The sequence below is a fragment of the Pollachius pollachius genome, assembly GCF_949987615.1.
Source record: "Pollachius pollachius genome assembly, chromosome: 16".
NCBI lineage: Eukaryota > Metazoa > Chordata > Actinopteri > Gadiformes > Gadidae > Pollachius > Pollachius pollachius.
The window spans coordinates 19,115,489-19,137,262 of NC_136949.1; the positions used below are offsets into that span (position 1 = coordinate 19,115,489).

Sequence of the window (21,774 nt, forward strand, 5' to 3'; positions counted from 1 at the left end):
TGATTTTCTTTGGCTCATCCAGATTCCAATAAATGAGAAACCCTCCATTGTTGTCCAGCCGTCCTTCCACCCTTCCAACGCATTCGCCAGAACACAACGCAGTTCAACACCCGTTACAGTAGCATTATAAGCGAGAGGTCTGAGCGATCGCAGTCGCATTTTTTTACCGACCATGGAAGCATAAGTTAACTTCATAAATACGAAAGATTGCTCCATATAACATATAATACCAACAACATAGTAAATGTATGTTGGCCTAGAAAACAATACAGTTCAATGTTATTGCTTAAGAAACAGATTCCATCCAACTATTTACGAAAAATGCTATCATTAATTTATATACAAATAAATGGTTACATATCGATCAGCAACGAGGTTGGAGTAGCCTACCCACATAAATATTTATAATAGGCCTACACCAACATTGTTAACTGTAGTACATAGCTAAACAAGCAAATGAAAAATTAAATACTAACACAACTGAAATGTTTATTAGGCTATTAACAATATTATAAAAATGATACCGTAATGCACCCGTTCTTTGTCTTTGGGTCTTTTGAATAAATGGTGAATCGCAATGATCGCAAGCAGAGGAACGTGAGAGTCATTGAGCAGCAGCTGAACCAGTCTAAAAATCCCTTCAAAAGTCACCAGAATGCCTAAATACCATCAACGTCATTCATGTTAAGTAAAAGGAAAAACCTCGGACACGAGAAGTTAACGGAGCCGTGCACTAGGCCCTCTCGAATGCCGGGCCGAAACATTTGTTTCACTACGACTCCTTTCAGCTGCCCACCCCTCCTTCACCAGCAAAAAGTAATAACATAAAACGGCTAATAAAACGCTTGAGGTGGCGTTTTGAAAAGAGAAAACTTATTTTTAGTACATGGCATAAAGATAATTATGAGCCTTTGATTGATATCCAGTCATTTTTTGCGGAGACACATTCCTGTTCCCCACTTGTATTGGAGTGAACGGAGATATCTACTTCTGGGCCCCTTGAGTCGAGGGACCCGTCCACAGCCCGCTTAAACAGCTGCAATACTAGGCTTGGCCGCTGAGCACTGGTGGATTGCGGAAGTATGCACTGTTTCTGGGGGCTTGGTACCACCTAGACGTGTTGCAAAACTACCTGCAAAAAAACCCACAGCTGTGACTTGCAGGAGCAGATTCGAGCAGTTGTAATGATGGACTTGTGCTCGCTCATTAAAATGCTGAATAAACATAGCGTTCTATATCATTTTATTTGAGGAAATTTTTCACAGATGTGAAACTTCTGATGCATTAGTTCACATTTGGGTTTAAGAATGCACACATTTTGGGCATGTTTCTCAGATTATGAAACACGGGTGTGCGAATGTGCTTTGCACCAACTGCGCTGCAATGATTGTAGCAAAAGGATTTGCTACAAGTCTGTAACACAGACTTGTGAACTAGTAGACCCTATTTTGTGTATATTTACGACTTCAAATGTACTGTTACACATTTGTGACTTTAGAGTACACATGCAAAATAAATATTTACGATTTCAAATTTACTGTGTCTTTAGTGTACTCATTCAAAATCTGCAGTTACAGGTGCTTAAGACTTTTGCTACAATAATACCTTCATAGTTAGAAACCAATAAATGAAAATAGGCTATTTATTTCAGGTAGCCTATTTTTTCACCTAAAAAATTTGAAAACCGTGAAAGTTTAAAATCCCCTCAAAAAAAGAAATAAAAAGTTCCTAGCGCCCCCCTAGGTTGTGCGAAGTGTTCTTGCCATTTTTGGGCGAGGGGGAACATTTCCAGAGTGTCACCCCTTTCCAAATGCTGTCGCCAGAGGGAGATCCTTGAACGGAATCTGTTTATTTTGTCCGTGCTTGAAAGAAGGTTTTCATCTCGACCTTGCATTCGCACATTGGGTTCATTCAGATATGCAAACGTATCTGCCATGTATGCAAGCCGCGCACACCATTCATCACTTGCAAGCAGCTTTGCGTCATTGAACCTCTTCTCTTCAGTCAAAAATATTTTTAATTCCTCCCTCAATTCACATACGCGGGCCAGAACTTTTCCCCGGGAGAACCACCGGACCTCGGTATGGAGCAATAAGGCCTTATGCTCCGCTCCCATCTCCTCACACAAAATTGAAAACAGTCGGCTTTTCAGGGGTCTAGTTTTAATGTAGTTCAACATGCTCACAATGTTATCCAACACACTGGCCAGCTCCGTTGGCAAAGTTTTGGCAACAAGCGCCTCGCGATGTAAAAAGCAATGTGTGACTACAACATTAGGGTTCTTCTCTCAAACTCTGTTTACGAAGCCTTTGATGCGCCCGACCCTGGCTGCAGCTCCGTCAGTGCACACAATTACACAACTCAACCACTGAAGTCCTCCTTGTTCAAGGTACTCTGATGTGACCCGAAAGATTTCCTCTCCTGTGGTTTTATCGGGCATTGCTTTGCAAAAAAGGAAATTCTCGCGGATAGTCTCTCCATCCACAAAGCGCACGTTGGCCATTAGTTGCGCATGGCCACTGATATCTATGGATTCATCCAGTTGCAAAGCAAATTTCTCAGTACAACGTATCTTCTCCAAAACCACACTCGCTATGTCCGCAGACATATCAATTCGTCTCGCTATGGTGTTATCTGAGAGGGGGGACTTTAGCCACTTTTTTCTCTGCATCTGGGCCTAGAATGGCATTGACAATGGCTTTGCAGGCTGGTAATATTAATGTTTCCCCCACAGTGTGTGGCTTTTTTGATTTAGCCACAAGTTCAGCTACTAAATAGCTAGCATGGAGGGCTTTCTCGGACACCTTTGTGGCTCTCCTCATCAAAGTTGCCTGTTTCCCAGTGCTGTCACGCAAACAAACAAAATAGTCCGAAGGTTTATTTTGGAGGGATGGGTGTTTGGTTTGCAGGTGTCGCTTAAGCTTGCTCGGGACCATGGCACTGTTTGATAGCTTCTCCCCACATACTACGCACAATGGACACGGTGCAACAGGATCCCCAGTAAAGGAAAAACCAAATGACAGATAAGTGTCACTACAGCCTTGAGCTCACCGTTTTTGCTTTCTTTTGAACCCCACTTGTTGCGGGCTCATCGACTGGATTGGTTATGGGGGCACTTTGATCAGGAGTGGGTTCTTTTCTTTTCAAATATTTATCCATGTTTGCGTTGCGTTACTCGCGTGTACATCAATCACTTAATCTGTAATTTATTGTTTGCATATCTGTCAATTAATTGCGCTGCCTACCGCCACCAACAGGCATATGGGAGTATTTACGTTGCATACCACCAACAGCGCGACCACGCACACTCGGCTCAGACTGGCTTACACGGAGTAGACCAATATATATATATATTTTTAACCAATTAAGTGAATTCGCATCATTTTTCACGGCACAGCTGTCAGTCTCTCACAGCACAGCAGTGTGCCGCAGCACAGTGGTTGAAAAACACTGACGCATAGCCACCCCCTCCCACCCAATTGTATGTTGTACGTCCTGGCACCTAATAATAGTACTTAGTTGTGTAGCATCTTATCCTAGCTAAAAACTATCTTTGTTGAATACAGGGAATGGGTTAACCTAGCAATTACTCTTGCTTGGCATTTGGTGCTATGAGCATCATTACTGTACCGACAGAGATATATTGTTTCTCATTCTTCTGACAAAGTCTCTTTGGATAAAAGTATCTGCTAAATGCCCTAAATATACAACTTTTACAATCCTAAAAAGACACGCATCACACGTTCCACATTTCAGCCGTCGACAGCACACTCGTTCCAACCACTGTTCACCTTCCCAAACGTCTTTTGCGTCTCTCAAACGCATTTGCGTCTCTCAAATGATACGCACAGCAAGAACTCGGATAGAATCAGCTTACAATGATTACATAAGAAACTTCACTAATACAGAAACAAAACAATCCTAAAAACACTCTTTTTATGTTTAAACCTTAACTTTGCTCCAATATTGTATTTTTGTGTGTAGGTATATATATATTTTTTTATTTTATAATAAAATAATATGTTACTTAAATTGCATACAATCGTGTTGTATGTTTCCGTTAGCTTTATTCATATTTGACAAAGTTTGGAAGTGGGTAAGACCAATATTCAGCTTTTAAATGAAAGCAAAACACAAGGGACTGGTCTGGGAGGACAGGTGGTATTCAGAGATGTGTTGCTCCCGATCGGTATCAGGACTAAAAGAGTTGGATCAGTGTTACTGTATTGCAACCATAAGAGACTGAGAATTTACTTGGACTTGTGACCAAAGATAAATGTGCAAAAAATTACTTGTGAGCATCTCTGACACACCCACCCACCCCCACCCCAAGTTCCGACAACTCGTCTAATTTACAATTTTCAACTTTTAAGACAAGTCGTAAAGAAATGGCGAGGCAATTTTTTGTCGCCTATCCCATGGCAACGGAATTATTATGCTCAGCGAGCTGGGAGCAATCCAAAGCTAATGAACCAGTGGCCGGGCCCTCCAAGGCTGAACGGGCCCTGGAAAATAAGAAGCCTTCAGGGACCACTGCTAATATCTCAACTCTGTGACAATGACTAAGAGAAGACTTGATGAAGCACAACTGTCCATGTTAATATTTTCAAAGCGATGATGTGAAACCACCCTCTGAAAATACTGTTCACGCACCAACAAGTCCATGCACACACATAAGACGACTGGCGGGTCAGGTGTGTCTCCTGGTTGGGGAGGGGCATGGAAGAGGAGAGGACATTTGGAAGCAAAGCATGGGTTTACGCTGGTTATTTTAGGATCCCACTTGAGGGTGTAATGAAAGGAAGCAGCTACTGAAAACGATTGCAGGAGTTGGGTGAGTGCTATTAAGAGGATGAGTCAGTAAGTGATTGTTTGTGTACAGAGGAGGGAAGGCCGTGTGCTACCTGAGAAGGCGTTGCTGTAGTAGCGTGACAGCGTCTGCATGATGTCCTTGGAGTGTTGGGTCCAGGGGGCGATTTTGCGGTAGGTCTTGACCCTGTGGACCAGTTGGGAGCCACCGTACTGCAAGGAGAGAGTGTCTCCGTGGTCCTCGTACAGCTCCTCAAACAACCTGGGACACACAGTGGAAAGTAAACCATCTGTCCTGAAACCCTTCGGGGCTCTCGGCGACCTCCATCTTCCAAATGCAGTCCCAAGATGGACCTGTATTTGAGTTTGGGTCTATTCATGGACTCTTTTGGGTTGGGTAGAATCAAGTGCAATCTCAGAGGAACACGTTAGTTTGTTTGCTTCCATTGCTTTTTTCGTATCGGGCAACCCGGGTACTCGGAAAATAGTGAAACATAACAGTCATACAGATAATTGTTTGATTAAGTACAGTCAATTTCCTACATATTGTACCCTTAAATATATATTAGAATTGTCTACATTATTACAAAATAAAACCCATGCCCAGATGCCCACTGTGGGGTCTTGGTAGAGTCTGGGTTTACCTTACGCAGTCCGTATCGAACTGAAGCTTGGGCTTGTCAATCATTCCGAGCGCGTACAGCTGATAGGCCAGAGCACACTTCCCCACCATGAACTGGGCCGTGTTGGTCCGGTCCAGACAGTCCACACAGTTGGTCCGCAGCACCCCAGTCTATGGCGACAGTGGGAGGAACAACCAAAGGTTTGTCAAGCAGCTTAGCAGAATACCTATTCAGCTGAGAAATGTGAGGTTGATAAAAAGTGTCTGAAATGTGAAGAAGAGCTCTCATCATCTGGAAGATATTGTTGTACTGGCTCCGGTATTTTGTCAAAGTAATTTATATGTCATGGCTTAATTTAGGAACTGGTCGATAAATAATAATGTTTGTGTTAAAAAACATTTACATTTGGTAACCGTTTTTTCATTATAGATTTGTAAGTTCATATTAGTCTTAAAAGGCATAATGTATGTCGTTCCACAATGAGAAGGACAATGATATGAACTCCTCTCAATGCAATTTAAGATTAAGTACCATGTATATTTCCTTACATTGTATTCCTTATATTAGAGCTTTAGATCAATTCACCCACACCAGTATACACAACATTGATGTGTGGGAGTGCCTAATGTAGCATCATGTGTTAGCTGCACAAAAGGGAGTTACTAAGGTCAGATAAACAGCCTAGTCTCACAGATCAGATTTTAGAGTCTAAACTCTGATGACAGACTAGCGCCGATCATAGTGAATGAGCTGTTTCACTTTATTTCACTTCATATGGAGGCGTTGGGCTCCACTCCATACCTGAAGACGTCCTGTAGATGTGATGTGACCGCCAACGTCTCCCCACCTGTTACCACACACACAGACAGAGAGAACCCTGGTCTTAATTCAATCATTCACCACATAAGCAGGTTTCCAAAAGAGTTGGTGAGGACGGTAAAGAAGAGTCTAAAGGTGCTCTCTAACAGTTCAACACAGTGATGCTCCTAGTGGGGTACTGGGATAGAGCTTTGAAAGAATATTTAGCAACTTTAAAACAGGAGCCAATAGTGACTTTGTTTCACTTCCCCATGTTGTCGGCTGGCGGAATAAAGTATGTGGATTATAAAGTCTGAGCTTTACTTTATTTTTACACAAGCACGCAGACAAGCAGCTGTGCTGTAAACAGCCTTATAGACAGACGTGCTTGTGTACTCTGCATGTTGCTGGAGGATTCAGAGGGAAAACCACAAAACACTGACGTGAATAACTTCTGGATTTGAACGATGTCAACAATAACCTGGCGACACTCGACGAGGTGACATCTTGTTCAGATCATGGTAGAAACAGGGACAGCAGCGGCTTTTTTCCCACGTTGTTGTCACAGATTAAGTGCCAACTCAACATCCCCGACATGCCCTTCATGGGCAGAATGCATTCTGAGGACTCGTAGCTTTAGCTTCTGAGGACGGGCCACCCAAAGCTCCAACTAGAAGCAGGATGCGCCAGGCATGTGCATGCAAACTAACACCAATAGAAATTTGCAGATAATCTGCCCCAAAGCATTGTGCAAAGAATCGGCACGAGAAAGACAGTGTCGATGACAAAACCCAAAGACAAAACCCTCTCCCTGGGCAGTGAGAGGCACGATGAGAGACACAGAGATGAAGAAAGAATAATGGGGAATCTGATAATGTAAAGCTCTCTGGAAATAAATGGATACAGCTTTTCTTTACTGTTTACATTCCCTTATTTTATTCACATTTATGTCAAAACAGTGATAGACATTATGTGTGTCATGGTCTGTATATAATCGGATCTGATTTATTCTCTTCAGAACGTCACAACAACAGGGAGAGAGAGGCGGGGCCGTACCTCTCGTCGGGTCTCAGGGTGTGACAGTAGAAGTCGGAGCGGTTGATGTAGAATCCCGTTCTTTTGACCACGTTCTCTGCGATCATGCTGAGGCGGTCCAACACATTGCAGAGTTTACTGCAAGGAGAGGAACAGGAGGCCAGACGGTGCCAGGGAAGAGAAAACAACTTGAGTTTAACTTCAATAATCGTCTTATTCTTTACCTTTAAATCATGATCACAACCCTCTCTGCAAATCAGTTACTGGAATTCATTATGTTATAATTAATGTGTATGGAAAACTGATCCCGACTGAATCATTCACCAGCATCAGGGGAAAGCTGTCCAAATTAACTAGACATACAGCTGCAGATTTTCCATCAATAAAGTGCAAGTGTGTACCTTGAAATAATTGTGTTTCATTTGGTTGTCACAGTTATGCAGTGGTTGACATTTTCAAAATGAGGCCACCTAGCGATGTGTGGGCTGCACAAGAGCAGCTGACCCCGTCTGGCTAGCATAACGGTGAGGAGAGCACAGCATAGAGCCTGGGGTGAGAGGGGACCAGCCGCAATGGGGACTCAGTAAAAGGCTGCCCACCCACTCAGCCAATCCCCAAGGAGACCAGAGCTCCAAAACAGTCACCCACACTTATTAGCACCATGACTCAACTGTTGCACAACATCCCCATTCTACCTGTGGTTCCATAATCCAGATTCATGTTTATAAAGGAGCAGGGAGGCAGGCTAGGCATCTCGTGGTCAACAGATAATCTGCACACCTTCAATGCAGACTAACCCCATTAATGACATCAACAACAACAAAAGTTCATTTTGATCAAAAAGATGTCTGCTTAAGGGCTGAATAGTGTTCCTGGGGGCGCCTGCATGTCCTTCCCTCTCTCTCCCATACCTTCCTGTCGATCTCACTCTATCATAAAGCATAAAAATGCCAAAACATAAAAAAAAAAAGAAAAAAGGCTGCTGTGGGTGTACCTCTTGGTGTAGCGGGCCATGTCCCAGGCAATGTAGTCGATGCAGTGCTCGGGTGGTAGGAACTGGTTTAGGTTGATCACTGCCGGGTACAGCTCCTCACTCAGGATCTTCTCATGTTTCCTCTTCTCGCGTTTCTAAAAAAATGTCATAAAAACATAACAAAACGCAGAGAGGGGAGACAGCGTTATCTCCTGTAATATGCCGGGCCACAGTTGTTGCATTTATACGCAAAGACGATAGCTGGTAATTCCAGGGACGCGTGAATCAGTGACACACATGTTTCCTATGCAATGTATCAGCTCCCAGGGGTCGAGGCAGGACTCCAACAGGAGACGGGATAGTGAGAGACGCCGAGTGTTCTTTCTGAGGACGAGACTACCCAGTAGAAAACATGGAGGCAGGTGCACAACTCCCTCCGCTGTCCTCCACTCGAAGCCCCTCCAAGTCCACTTTAGCCTCCTCTTCAGTGAGGAGTGCAGGGAGAACTTGTACCAACCTCGATGGACATGCTCAATGGGTCAAACGCTCACTAACACCACACACACAAACAGACACACAAACAGACACACACCACAGAGGGTGTCTACATGCATGTTCAACAACATTGAGCGGCTCCTCCATTCACACTTGTCCACGGTCTCTGTAACTGCCCTATTCCACAGCAAAGGAGATGGTTTTAAATCACCAACAGTTTACGGACATCTAATTAAGTCTGTCCTCGCCCGCAGGACAGCAGTGTGTCTCCCTGGCAGCAGCGAGACACCCAACTGCACCATCTGTTCAGGAGACAGTCTGTTGCCAGTAAACACATTTAAAACACAGCTCAGCGGCCCTCAGTCAGCAGAATGTGAGCTGTGTTTGTTTCGTGTGGTCACATTCAATTTGTGAGGGCTCTCCACAGCGTGGACTGTAAAACTGACCAAAGCTAAAGGCTTGCTTTGTGATTTCTTCAATGCATTGTGAGTGCCTTAAGTATCGCTATTTGAGATAGAAAAGAAAAATAATGGTTTCAATATATGGTTGAGCGTTATAAAGGGATGACAAATCTTTTTTTTTTACTAATTACCTTTATTGCCCTGTCTTGATTGCACTTGTTTTCATTTCAATGTCAAGTTCCACTTATTACTTCCAATTTGTCATCCCCTTTTTATAGTGGTACCAGGAGTTGCTCTACAAAGAGTATCAAATAAACAAAATGAATTACACATTACTAAAGCAATCTCACTCAGCTTTATTTCCCTGTCCTACTTAAAAAAGACAACGAATCATCATCAGTAAAAAGATTAATCTCCTTCCTCAAACTGAGACTGGGGTTCTTCTTCATAATGATACCTGAAAACGGGTGATGCAACCAAACTTGTTAGGGTGCCATCCAATGAAAGAGTTTTTAAAAAATGTGAGCCTCAAGTCCTGCCGGGACATCGACTACACCTCCTCCGGGACTGAGGACTTTCAATTACGGCGGAAAACTATTTGTGTGTGTGTGTGTGTTACCTTGACCAGGTTGAGGATGATGATGGGCGATCCAAAGCGCTGCAGCATCTGGTCAAAGTGGAGGGCGGCGACGTAGGCGTACGGGTCTGCCTGATCCACTGGGTAAAGGGTTAATGAACTGCATTTATACAGCGCTTTTGTACATACGCACGCACACACGCACGCACGCACGCACGCACGCACAAGGTCTGTGTGATATTTTGCAACATTGAATGCATTATTCATGTCCGGTTACTTCAGTCGGTAGAGCATGAGAGTCTTAATCTGAGGGTCGTGGATTCGAGCCCAACATTGGAATTTCAAGTCTTTAGACATCAGCGCAAGTAGTCTCTCAAGATGAGTGCAACCATACTTATATACATAGTCTGTGTCAAAGGAAAGCTGAACTCTTAAGGGGTTGATGGGATTAATGCATATTGATAATTTCTTTTGATTGAAAAATGGCAGGGCCTAGTAGCTGAACATGCCCGGTTACATACGGCTGGTCTCACAGATCAGCTCATATCCCTACTCCTGTAGGTTATACGGCTGGTCTCACAGATCAGCTCATATCCCTACTCCTGTAGGTCATACGGCTGGTCTCACAGATCAGCTCATATCCCTATTCCTGTATGACATACGGTCTCATAGTTCAGCTCATATCCCTGCCCCTGTTTGACATACGGCCTCACAGATCAGGGAAGCTCATATCCCGACAAACGGGGCGTTTTTGCTTTCTTTCCACATTGATTAGTTTAGACCAATCTGTAGGCCCATATTTTCCTTGAATGGAAACAACCAGATTATTGGTCTCGGATAATGTCCTCGTAACCAAACAGGAAGCCCTGCGAGTGGCTTCATGTGGCGGCTTGCAGCCAACTTGACTTTGAAAAGAGCAAATAATTGCCTTGGTCGCATTTAATATATTCATGGGGGCTTTAATTTTGCCCAGACAAAAATACCTAGATCTCAATAAGTGTGCATATTCATTGAGAGTGTTTTCGAAGCCACTGTTCCAGCTGGAGTGTGCTTTGGGCTGAGAGTTCTGGGAAGGAGGTGGACGTGTTATCATCAGGGTTACCACCCATGCAAACTTTGTGATACTTTTATAGTATCGTTGTTGTGTATGAAAATTATAATGAGCAACAAATTATATAATAAATAAGTAACAGTATAACATCTAACTGTGTGATATGCAATTTCAAAGGGAATTATAGCATCCAAACTTGGGCCCTTCAAAGTGTCTGTAGTAAAAGTAAAGACAAAACCCATTCAACATTGAGAATATATTTGGAGAAAGGGATTGTGCAACACATACAGTCCATCTAGTCGTTACATGTCTGACTAGTTCTGGCTGATGGGTGTTATTTAAAAGAGAAGCAGTGATGATGCTTCTCCAGGATCATTCTTCTGCTTCCAGCCGGGCACAACATAACATCGATGTGTCCGGAGAAACTGAAGAGAGCGCTGATTTGATCCTCAATACACAGTATTAAGGGCCAGTTAGTACACTTACACTATCGTTCAAATGTTTGGGGTCACCCAGAGAATTTCATGTTTTCCATGAAAACTCACACTTTTTTTTCGACAGTTTTCAGCTTTGCTAACCTAATTGCACAAGGGTTTTCTGATGATCAATTAGCCTTTTAACACGATTAGCTAAACAATGTACCATTAGAACACAGCAGTGATGGTTAGTGGAATGGGCCTCTGTAAACCTATTTAGAAATTCCATAAGAAATCTGCAGTTTCAGGCTAGAATAGTAATTTACCACATTAACAATGTCTAGACTGTATTTCTGATTAATTTAATGTTATCTTCATTAAAATAAACAGTGCTTTTCTTTAAAAAAAAATCAAGACATTTCTAAGTGACCCCAAACTTTTACACGGTAGTGTAGGTAAAATACTAGGGAGTCCTGATTTCAACTCTATTCATCTTGACCTCAAAAGGCTGTGGTAAATATGAAAGGATAAGGTGCGGAAAAGTCGTCCCCGCTCTACTGCCTGGACAATCTGGCCTGAATTCACAATAGCTTCAACCTCAGAATAACAACAGGTGTGCGTATTTTAAGGTTTAGTAATAAATAGTGCGAGCTGCCTGCAGCAGTCGACTTCACAGGTCAACCCCGTTTCATGAGGGCATGGGGCATCTAAAGACCACTGGCTGACCAAGAAACGCATCTCGACCGAGCCAAGCTTTTACAAACGTGTCAATGAATATGTTAATATTATGTTTATGTGTATTTGCAAGCTCATTAGGCTAGTTAACCTGCATCATAGATAGTATCCTATTGCAACCAGATAACCAGAAGTGGTTTATGGAAAATGGGCTGTTGACAAGGCATGGAAATCAACTTTAATAGCTGCATCTTTGTTTTGTTAAACACAGGGTATCAGACGAACTGCCCCCTTGAAGAGATGAGCTTATGTTCATGCATTATTAATCATTTCCATCACAGTGTTGAATCCCTGGTCACATGAGTGAGAGGTATGGTAGTTGTTTATATCGATTTATATAACTTAAGAGTAATGAACCCACTGTGTTCGGGGTAAATGATATGTATATACTTCCGTGGGCATACACAACGTCAAGCTGGTTGAAGACGATATAAGTCCCTACCTAGGGGAGATAACATGTTCTGGGGGGGTGGATACAGATTTGCATGTGAACGTGCGTTGCCATCCATGTGAACACCTTTGCTTAATTGTGTTTAATGTTTAATTGTATGTTTTTTACCAGCAGCTCAATTATTGTATAATAATGCTAGATAGATAAGAATTAGACATTGTTATTACCAGTAATAGGAACAGGGAAAGTTAATTAGGGATGTCTGTGCACAATATAGGTTATCTATGTACGTGTCAGATGTATAAGTGTAATTTACTTATCAAGTGGAATACTTATTCATTCTGTCTGTGTTTCCAGAACCAGTCGTTCCATCAGGTCATAACTCCACCCTTGGTCGTAATAAAGCTCAGCATCCTGATTCAGTTCTCGCCGGACATCCTCCAACAGACTGCCTATCCATTACACCCTAGATCAGCTTTCACAAACTGAGTGACATGCGTGGCTTGCGAACTGGACTCACATCGTATGGGGGGCTTGGGCATCATGGTGGAGATGTCCTGGGACCAGTAGAGGGGTACGGAGCCTCGCACCTGGACGTAGGAGGAGTAGCTACCCGCTGTGAAGGACATGACGGAGGCGTCGTGGATAATCTGCTCCGTCTCAACCTCGTTGGCCACGTCACCCTGGGTGCCGACATGAGAAAAAACAAGCAAATCAACAAGCCTTAACGTAAAGGGCGTGGGCAACCCTTTAGAGTGCTTTTGTTATTCTAGTGAACAATAGGAGGAGAATAAATGAATCTGCTCCAATTAGATGATCAGCGAGGGCTAATTATAAGCAAACTATCAAGAAGTCTGACATCCATGTTTTTCCTAGAACCACAATACACTCACATCTACTGTACAATGGCAGGTCAGATTAACACACACACACACACACACACACACACACACACACGTTGTCTTGGAAACCCTTTTACCTCACAGTTGGCTCCTCTTTTGAGGAAGCGAGTGCCGGCAAACCTGCTGGAGCGCCTGGCGATGAGGGTGACGTGGACGGGCCGGCCGTAGATGACCAGCTCTGCATGGCCGGGGTTAGGGAACATGACTTAAACCATCAACCACCAGAGAGGAGCAAAGTAAAACACCCCCTAATCGATTAGTATCATAATGCTGATGATGGTGAGCACTGGACACTTGAAATCTGTTTCTTCTGGCTGATTTCATTGACCTCTTTCTCCTCCACTTTCCTCTTGAGCAGTGAGCGAGGGCACCAGTTCTCCCTGGGTAGATGCGCCTGCCCATTTTCCAAGAAATGACTCAATTGATGTTGCAGACAACAGAGACATTGATTATGATATAAACATTACAAATTAGCCTTCAACCACAAAACAATGCCATGATGGAAGGGAGGCGGCCCAGCAAATTGAGCCCAACACTGGATCACAGAGCTAGCAGACGGCAACATTATCCTCCACTTGAAATATGACTTCAAGTGGAGGATATTAGAAAATATAATATATGAATATTAGAAAAGTAAGAAAAAGAAATGCATTATGTAAGAAGAAAACCCACATGCACCCTCACCCTGTGCTACCAGTCCAACCTTCTAACCGACTATTCACTTACCAGATTGGAGGCATCCTTCCTGGCCCCTGTTTAGCCAGCAGATCACCATTTTTTAATTGCCATTTTGTTTGTTTTGTTTTATTTCTACCTCATAATTGGTTATGCACAAGTTCTGGCAAAGATATGTACAGAAACTTACCTAAAAATTGGATTATGCATTTGATGCACTCAACAATTAAAAGCTAACAATTGAATAATTAAGAAACACAGCTCACTTAAATGTAACAAAATAAATATTTGGCCTGTTAAGCTCTTTGAGACTGTAATGGTGATTAAGGGCTAGACAATAATATTGAATTGAATTATTGTAAATATTTGAACTCATGTAGAATATGAATCAATATATTGTTTTACCTCCATATTTAATGTCCATAGCATTACCAACCCAATGCACTATTGTTGAATACACCAAACACACACCCAGAGAAAGCAGCAGCGCGCTTTGAAGAAGGATACTGGATTGGCCGCAGAAGCCGTGGATGATGTACATCAGCCAATCATGATGAACAATGTCCTTGACCCGCTCCAGGAGCTTCCCGTTCCACACATACTTAAGGTAGGGTTCATTCTTCAGCCCGTTCACCACTGGACACAGCACAGAACCATGGTCACAAACACATTTTCCCCGGTGGGGTCAAACTATGAAAAGGCCAGCTTGGTCGGAGTACATGTGCCAACACTGAACACAGCTAGAGACAATGGGGAATTGGTTAAGTCAAGATTTCAGGAAACTTCTTGAGAGCAAAGTATTTGATTGAACTGTGTCTTCCTCATCATCATGGGAAGACACAGATAGTGATTGACCAACATGATTCTTATGGGGACACTTCGAGGGCAGTAAAAACCAAGGAGTGTCCATAGTGAACAGGTGTGGCTTGGCCACGGCTAAAGTCTGCCAGGACAGGGGAGGCCAAGTTAGTTTGCAATACATTATGGGGGAAAGTGGAAATGTCTGAAAGGATGCAATACAGCTCAAATATTCTAGACATCAAAGAAGTCAGAAGATTGGCATTGTCTCAGTTACAGACAAAAACATTAAATTGTCTACTCAATCACTTCAAATTATTCATTTAACGGGGGGATGGAAAGTGACCTTGCATGGGAAGTCCCTCGTCCTCGAAGATGTCGAAGCTGTCCTGGCGGCTCTGTGAGGGGTGCTCCTCGTCGACCGAGGGCTCCACCGTGGAGCTCAGCTCCCAGGGCCTCAGCAGCATGGTCAGGTTGTACTGCAGCGAGTGGCTCAGGTCGTAGCTATAGCTGGAGGACAGCAAAACACACCAACAATAATAAATCATGTAGAAATATGGTTATAGACATATTTGAGCTTTTAAAACCTTCAACTTATATTCTATATTTAGCCAAAAAAACAACACTGAAAATGTTTATGTTTTGCCATGCAAACAAGCAGTACCAGTGTCTAGTAAGGACATTGCCAATACTATGTAATACTATGTTATACTATGTAATATAATGCATGATTGAATGAATGAGGCAAAATGTATTGAATTGGCCTGCCAAAAATAAATCTTAATATGGCCGATCAAATGAAGATGAACATTTTGCTAAACTGTAGAAACAGATGAGCGAGTCCTTCATGGAGAACAGGGGCAGTATATGGCGGAGTGCTGTCAGAGAGGAGTTACATAGTGATCCCTTTGGAGTTTCTGACAATGTATTGTGTACATCTTTAACTGGATTTCCTTTTGTATTGAATGCCATGCGATGTTGGCCAGGCACATGTCACAGATTTTCTTTTATATCTACATGCAGAAGAGACATCCTCTTCCTCGGATTACAATTATACTGATAGGGACAATTAAGCAAGTGACCGGCAGTAAATCTCTTCATGAGATCCTGTACAGATCCCACTCTCAAATCCATTCATTGCCCTGGTTCACAAGCTAGAACATACTGATCTGAGCAGCAAACGTTGATGCATTATAATGGAACCCCATGTATCATAATGGGGACCCATATAATATAATGTTACCATGCATTATAATGGGGACCCATGTATTATAATGGACCAATGTATTATAAAGGACCCATGTATAATGGACCCTTATATAATGACCCATACATTATCATGGACCATGTATAATAATGGGGGACTCTGAACCCAATCTTACCTGAAGTAGAAGTTGCTGGACAGGTCGACATTCTGAAAGATCCTCACATACCTAGGACGAGCACAGAGCATATGGAATCAAACAAATCATAGGATAAAGAAAGAAGGAAAGAAAAATAATAATAATTAAAAGAGAATTAACAGAAAAAGAGAAAAATAACGAAAAAGTATAAATAAAGAATTACAGAGAGAAAGGCAAACAATGGTTTCAACGGGACCCTGAGAGATTAATAGAAGAATAAAGCAATGCAACAGAAAAAGTAGTGCAGTACCTGGCGTCGTGGTGTGACCCTGAGTCATTAAGAAGTACATTAACTGGCCTCGTCAGTTGTGACCCTGAGTCATTAAGTAGTGCAGTACCTGGCCTCGTCGGGGTGTGTGACCCTGACAGAGTCGTTTGGGATGTAGATCATGCTGGTGTCTTCTACTTTGTAAATGGAGTGACCGCCAATGTCGGCCATCTTTCTGCGCTTGGTGATCAACACAATGTAGTAGCCCTCCAGGAAACGCACAAAGCCTGATGGAAAAACATATAAACCGTCATTCAACCGTAATTAGCAATTAGTTAATCAGGGTGAGTCCCTTGCATAGATACACCTTGTAGGCATGTCGCTTTCAATGTATTCCTACTCACTATTAATCTGTTTTCAACACAATGGCCTCGAACACAGTTTTAACCAGACGAAAACAAGGCCTGCATTATACTAGTCACCCTTGGATTTGCCTAGTGGAAAGTCATAGACCTGGTATTAACACAGTACTAATTGCAAGACATAATAGAAGACATAATAATAAACAAGTAAATTAAAATAAGATCAATATTGGCACTGTTGCTCAAAATAGAGCAATGGCTAAATGCATGATTAGCCTCTGTAAGACGTTAAATGTGTTGTAATGCTTTTATAACAGATTTAATCTAATAATAATAATTCAGATCCAGCAAACTCTTTAGACTCTATAGTTTGAATATATGAGAGAACGAAGATAAGTAAATCAAGGAAGATGAGCAAACAATTATAGTAGGATTCACATTAGCCTATCCCCCTTTTCTCCTCTAAACACCCAGAATTCAACTTGCTTGTGAAACTCGCTAACAATGAGATATACAAGTCATAAATTGAAGTATAAGAAAGTGATTCAAACAGTAAGGAATGTAATAGATATGACATAATTCTACCATTTGACATTTCATTTATTATGTCAAATCAGGTTATCTGGTTATGTTACTGTGAACAATAGTACTGTGAACAATATTCCTCAGCTTGATTATTGAATCCAACACTGAAAAATGAACCCCTCATTGATTTGGCCCTTGAATACAGCCCAACGCTTCCTTTCACAGTTTGGCAAATGTCATTCTAACATCAATCCAAGCCATTGAGTTCAAAGGCTACATGCAGCTATTGGCCATCTTAAATCTGCAAAGACTATCACTTTGTTTATTCATTGATAAAAACAGGTCACAACTACAAAAGGTAAATTCCTTTTCAAATTAAATTTAACTTGGTAAATATTCACTAAACAGCTGAATCAACAAAAACAAAATCACATCCGTTGTTCCAATTCTGGTTGGTTTTAATTTCAGGTTTTCTATTGGATTATATTTGTATTGATTTCATCAATGTTTTTTATTGCTAAAATCCCTTTTAAATATTGTTATACGTATCGTACCTCAATCCTTTATTTCCTATACACATTTCCTGTACACCTGACTGCATCATTTTCCATAATTGGATATTGGCCATCTTACCCACAATGCCGTAGGCAGAGACCGCCCGGGACAGCCCAGAGGATCCCTTTTGCCCAATCTTCCGGTTTCCCAGGTCCAAGCGTCCAAGCAGGTCCCTAACCTCCTTCTGGCTGTACACATGCTGCAACCAAAGAGAGAACATTGGATCATGATCGATGAGTAGGAGCTCAAACATAATACACATTTATTATTCAACTCTGCTAGAGAGGATACTGATGTATGCGTGCATTAAAATAAGTTAATTTTCTACAACTATTGTGTGCTAGTGATTTTGAGTAAATGCAAGTCGTAATGTGTAACATTTCTACTTGAAAAAACCCTCCCACTCACAACCCCTCCCGCTCATTCACAACCCCTCCCACTCCCACCAACAGACCAGCCAAGGTACGCTAGTTCTGAAAAGTCCCCGCCTACTAATTGGTAGGGGCAGAATCGTACACATTTCAATTATGAGTATAATTTCAAACAACATTTCCAAAGATCCCAGTTGGGGCGTGTTGGCGCCCGGTACCTTGCCGTCGCTGATGAGCAGATCCTTTGGTTCGGTGCGGTCGATCTTCAGCACGCGATGTTTCGTTTGAGCCTGATTACTTCCCACTACGTAATACCACTGAAAACATAGAAAATGGTCATCAATTTATAACAATAGTTCTAATAAAAATAGAGGTCAAAAAGGGTTTCAACAATCCTGGACAACAAACACATCATGTAATGATAATGTCCGTCATTGAGCTCAGTTGGGGTCCGGGCTCCTAACCTGGGGCCAGAGATATCAACACATATCCACATGTCTTTTGAACCTCAACATTATGTATATATATATATATATATATATATATATATATATATATATATATATATATACACATATATACATGAATATGAATCAATAAATATAGCTATTCTTAAATATTATAATAGTTGTCTTCCTAGTTGATTCTGTGATGATTGTCAATAAGCAATGTCACTCTTTACAAAGCCAAATATTATCTAATCATAAGGGGCAGTACTAAAGCTAAAGTATTAAAGCATAGCTAAACTGAATTGAAAAAAAATGTGCTCTCTGCTCAAACGAGTGTAAGCACATGACCAGGGTTGTGTTAGTTATTGCCATCATGCATATTATGGAATTAAACCCAATGTTAAAAAATATCAGGATCCCACAGCACCAGATAATGTCATTGTGCTGCCATCTGCTGATATAATCCATACAATTGGTACCTGCACTAATTTCAAGAAAAAGTAAAACGATGGAATATCATTGAAAATAGAAAATCGGTCTAATTGTGTCATTGTTCATTCAATGATACAACACATTCAGTCGGTTCGCGGTAGTTTCAGCATCATCAGACTGTAAAACTCACGGCTCTTGTCTCGTACACCACCAGGCTCTGGACCCCACTGATGAGGGCCGACGACTGAGGCATGTTGACTCTTTTAGAGAACTAGGGAAATCAATCAAATGGATCTGAGTCAGTAAGAGCAAGGCATGTTTCCACTGGTGTGCAGAAAATTAGCACTATGCGTTATCGATACAAATGTACACATGCCTCTCCTCTGAAACAAAGTACGACGTTGAACTTCACGATGTTATAATGGGTAATGCGACTGGCAAGTCAGCATGATCAACGTTCCTAGCTGTAGACGCCTGCGTTGTGTTGTTTGTGTCAGGTGACTCGGTCAGGTGACTCCCTCCTTATGACGCTGCTAAGGGCAGCAGTGTTGCCAGATTGAGTAGGGTCTATCTGCAGCCGGAGCCACTTGCCAAACACGCCCATTGCTCTGCCAAACACGCCCATAGCACATGCGCGTGCGTAACGCTACAGAACTAATATGGCTGCCGCTGATATTCAGTGGAAATTAACAATGGAGGTAAGAACAATTTCACTTGACTGTAAATTAGACCTTTCTTTTTAGGCTTTTTCAAGATCGTGAGGAGACATTCACTGGTGTTATGTTAAGGAACATTGTAAACAAACAACTAACATTGGTTCAGTTAGCTTAAGTGCTAACAATCAACTCAATTTAAATCAACCCGTAAATATACTATAAGGAAATACATGCATTTTAACTAGCATCTTTCTTTAGCATGACATTTCTTTCCTGAGACGGTGGTGGTGTGTTGTCCTGGTGGAAAACCTTGGGCTGGAAGAGTATGCTGCGGTGCTACAAACATAATATGTATTTATTTATGTATTATCAAGAGGAATTTGGGGTAAGACCTGGTAATAAATGTAATGCTCTGGTGTTTTAATTGCAGGTATGGGAGGAAGTTCGCCCACTTTACTGAGGAAGGAAAATCAACCCTTGAAGACAATGTCCCACCTGTCTTCACGATTGCATGAAAAAGGAGACTTTCAAGCTGCACAGTGGTCAGTGCTAAGATACTCCATGTATCTTTATGGCTCATGCAGTATGTTTAGTTTGGTACTGTGTCATTCTGAATCCAACCTGGATCGCTTTTTGAAGTAATAAACCTTTGCATATTAAACATGATGGCGCAATAATGATGTTTGGTCTATAGATGCCATTGGACTCTGACGAGGACCATGTTTACAATAAGAGGCCTTACAGCTTTCCTTCTATGGAGACGCTTAGTATAAAGTTAATTGCATACAAAGACAATGTCCACCATCAGAGCTGTACTTATGTAAATTTGTGTATTCCTTTAGGGCAGTGGAGTTACCATGGACAAAGATCATCTCTCATTTAACCACAGTAATTTATTGGTACAGGCTTAAGCAGTTAAATGAGTTAAATGTTTGGAAATGGCTCTTGTTCTTTTTGACAAAGTAGTGCCCTCTGATATCAGAAAGGACCATTGCACAGAGTGATATTACTGATAATGGTAGAAAAGGCTCAAAGATAGTTAAATACTTTTGGTATGGAGCTTTTTATATTCTAAGGTTTATGCCAATATTTGGAGGTGAGAACATGATGCTACTGAGTGTAAAGTCTCTAGTGCAATCTGCAACCTTTAGCCAATATGTATCATCACAATGTTCGAGTTGTGGTTTACGACACACATTTTTGGATTTATTGGGAGCTTTTCAATACAATAATAAGGGTCCAAGTACTGATTCTCGGTTGCCACTGGTTTACTTTTACAAAAAACATAACATGCTTTGCAGAATATAGTTCAGTTCACTGCATGCTATATTTGACTTTATTGCTTATGGCTTCCATTTTTGTTTAATAAAATATGTCTTATATCAACTGCTGGCTTCATATCATTTTGTTGATTCTAGATAGAAATAATCTGAAATGTCTTAACCGCTGCCAAGCGTTAAGCATGAGATTTTTACAAAGCTTACAAAATTAAGAAAAACATGCTTTTAACAAATAGGCTATGAGGCTTTCCTTAAGGAGAAGGACAGGAGATGCTCTTTGCGTCTGAGTTCATGATCCAGGTTGATCCACAACAAGTCACAACATGCCTAAAAGATGTTGTGTGTTAAGCTGCACATTCAAAAGTTATTCAAATGTTAAAACGGTTTGTAAACCTAAGAAAAAGCTGTGATCCCTTACGAAGGAAACGATGGATAAGAAGAGAGGCGCCAGGATCATTAGCCTACATGTCAAAAGTGGAGGAAAGCTTTGAGACCCCTTATAGGTGTAGTAGCGGTGCTTGGGTATGGGGCCGGGACTCAGGTCCATTCATGGGAAGGGACTTCGGGGTCGGTACCGTTCGCAGCAGGTCTAAACCATAGGTCCATTGTCTCAACGAGTCGCATTTTTAATCCATCACTGAGACAGAAGTGTCATCACTAAAATGTCAATGGGTGGATTATTTTCAACACAAACAGCTCGTATAGACAGACAAGAGTCGTATGTTTTTATTAAATTTGTTTGCATTCTATAAAAAGTGAATGGAGCGCTGTGGCGCTGTTTATTGTTTTCCCACATGATGGTCACCGTGGCAACCATGGACCAATTATAAGATAGCAACGAACAATGGGCGTGT

General features: G+C 41.8%; 1 protein-coding gene and 1 long non-coding RNA gene across 2 annotated transcripts in view; one reads left to right on the top strand and one right to left on the bottom strand.

The window, feature by feature from the left end:
- Positions 1 to 19,452, bottom strand: part of fig4a (FIG4 phosphoinositide 5-phosphatase a) — a 55,255-nt gene extending 35,803 nt beyond the window's left edge. The window contains exons 1-16 of the mRNA XM_079753190.1: positions 19,361 to 19,452; positions 19,175 to 19,255; positions 18,322 to 18,420; positions 17,811 to 17,931; positions 16,421 to 16,577; positions 16,062 to 16,112; positions 15,026 to 15,189; positions 14,389 to 14,517; positions 13,284 to 13,384; positions 12,825 to 12,987; positions 9,754 to 9,851; positions 8,260 to 8,393; positions 7,287 to 7,403; positions 6,234 to 6,279; positions 5,454 to 5,602; positions 4,905 to 5,071 (exon numbers count right to left, since the gene is read on the bottom strand). Coding sequence (XP_079609316.1) covers positions 4,905 to 5,071; positions 5,454 to 5,602; positions 6,234 to 6,279; positions 7,287 to 7,403; positions 8,260 to 8,393; positions 9,754 to 9,851; positions 12,825 to 12,987; positions 13,284 to 13,384; positions 14,389 to 14,517; positions 15,026 to 15,189; positions 16,062 to 16,112; positions 16,421 to 16,577; positions 17,811 to 17,931; positions 18,322 to 18,420; positions 19,175 to 19,237 — 1,759 coding nt within the window. The 5' untranslated portion in view covers positions 19,238 to 19,255; positions 19,361 to 19,452. The remainder of the gene's footprint in view (positions 1 to 4,904; positions 5,072 to 5,453; positions 5,603 to 6,233; positions 6,280 to 7,286; positions 7,404 to 8,259; positions 8,394 to 9,753; positions 9,852 to 12,824; positions 12,988 to 13,283; positions 13,385 to 14,388; positions 14,518 to 15,025; positions 15,190 to 16,061; positions 16,113 to 16,420; positions 16,578 to 17,810; positions 17,932 to 18,321; positions 18,421 to 19,174; positions 19,256 to 19,360) is intronic.
- Positions 19,453 to 19,613: 161 nt separating this feature from the next.
- LOC307088205 lies at positions 19,614 to 20,984 on the top strand. The gene is made up of 3 exons (XR_013812548.1): positions 19,614 to 19,682; positions 20,071 to 20,182; positions 20,483 to 20,984. It is a non-coding gene; the product is annotated as an uncharacterized lncRNA (long non-coding RNA).
- The last annotated feature ends 790 nt before the right edge of the window (positions 20,985 to 21,774 follow it).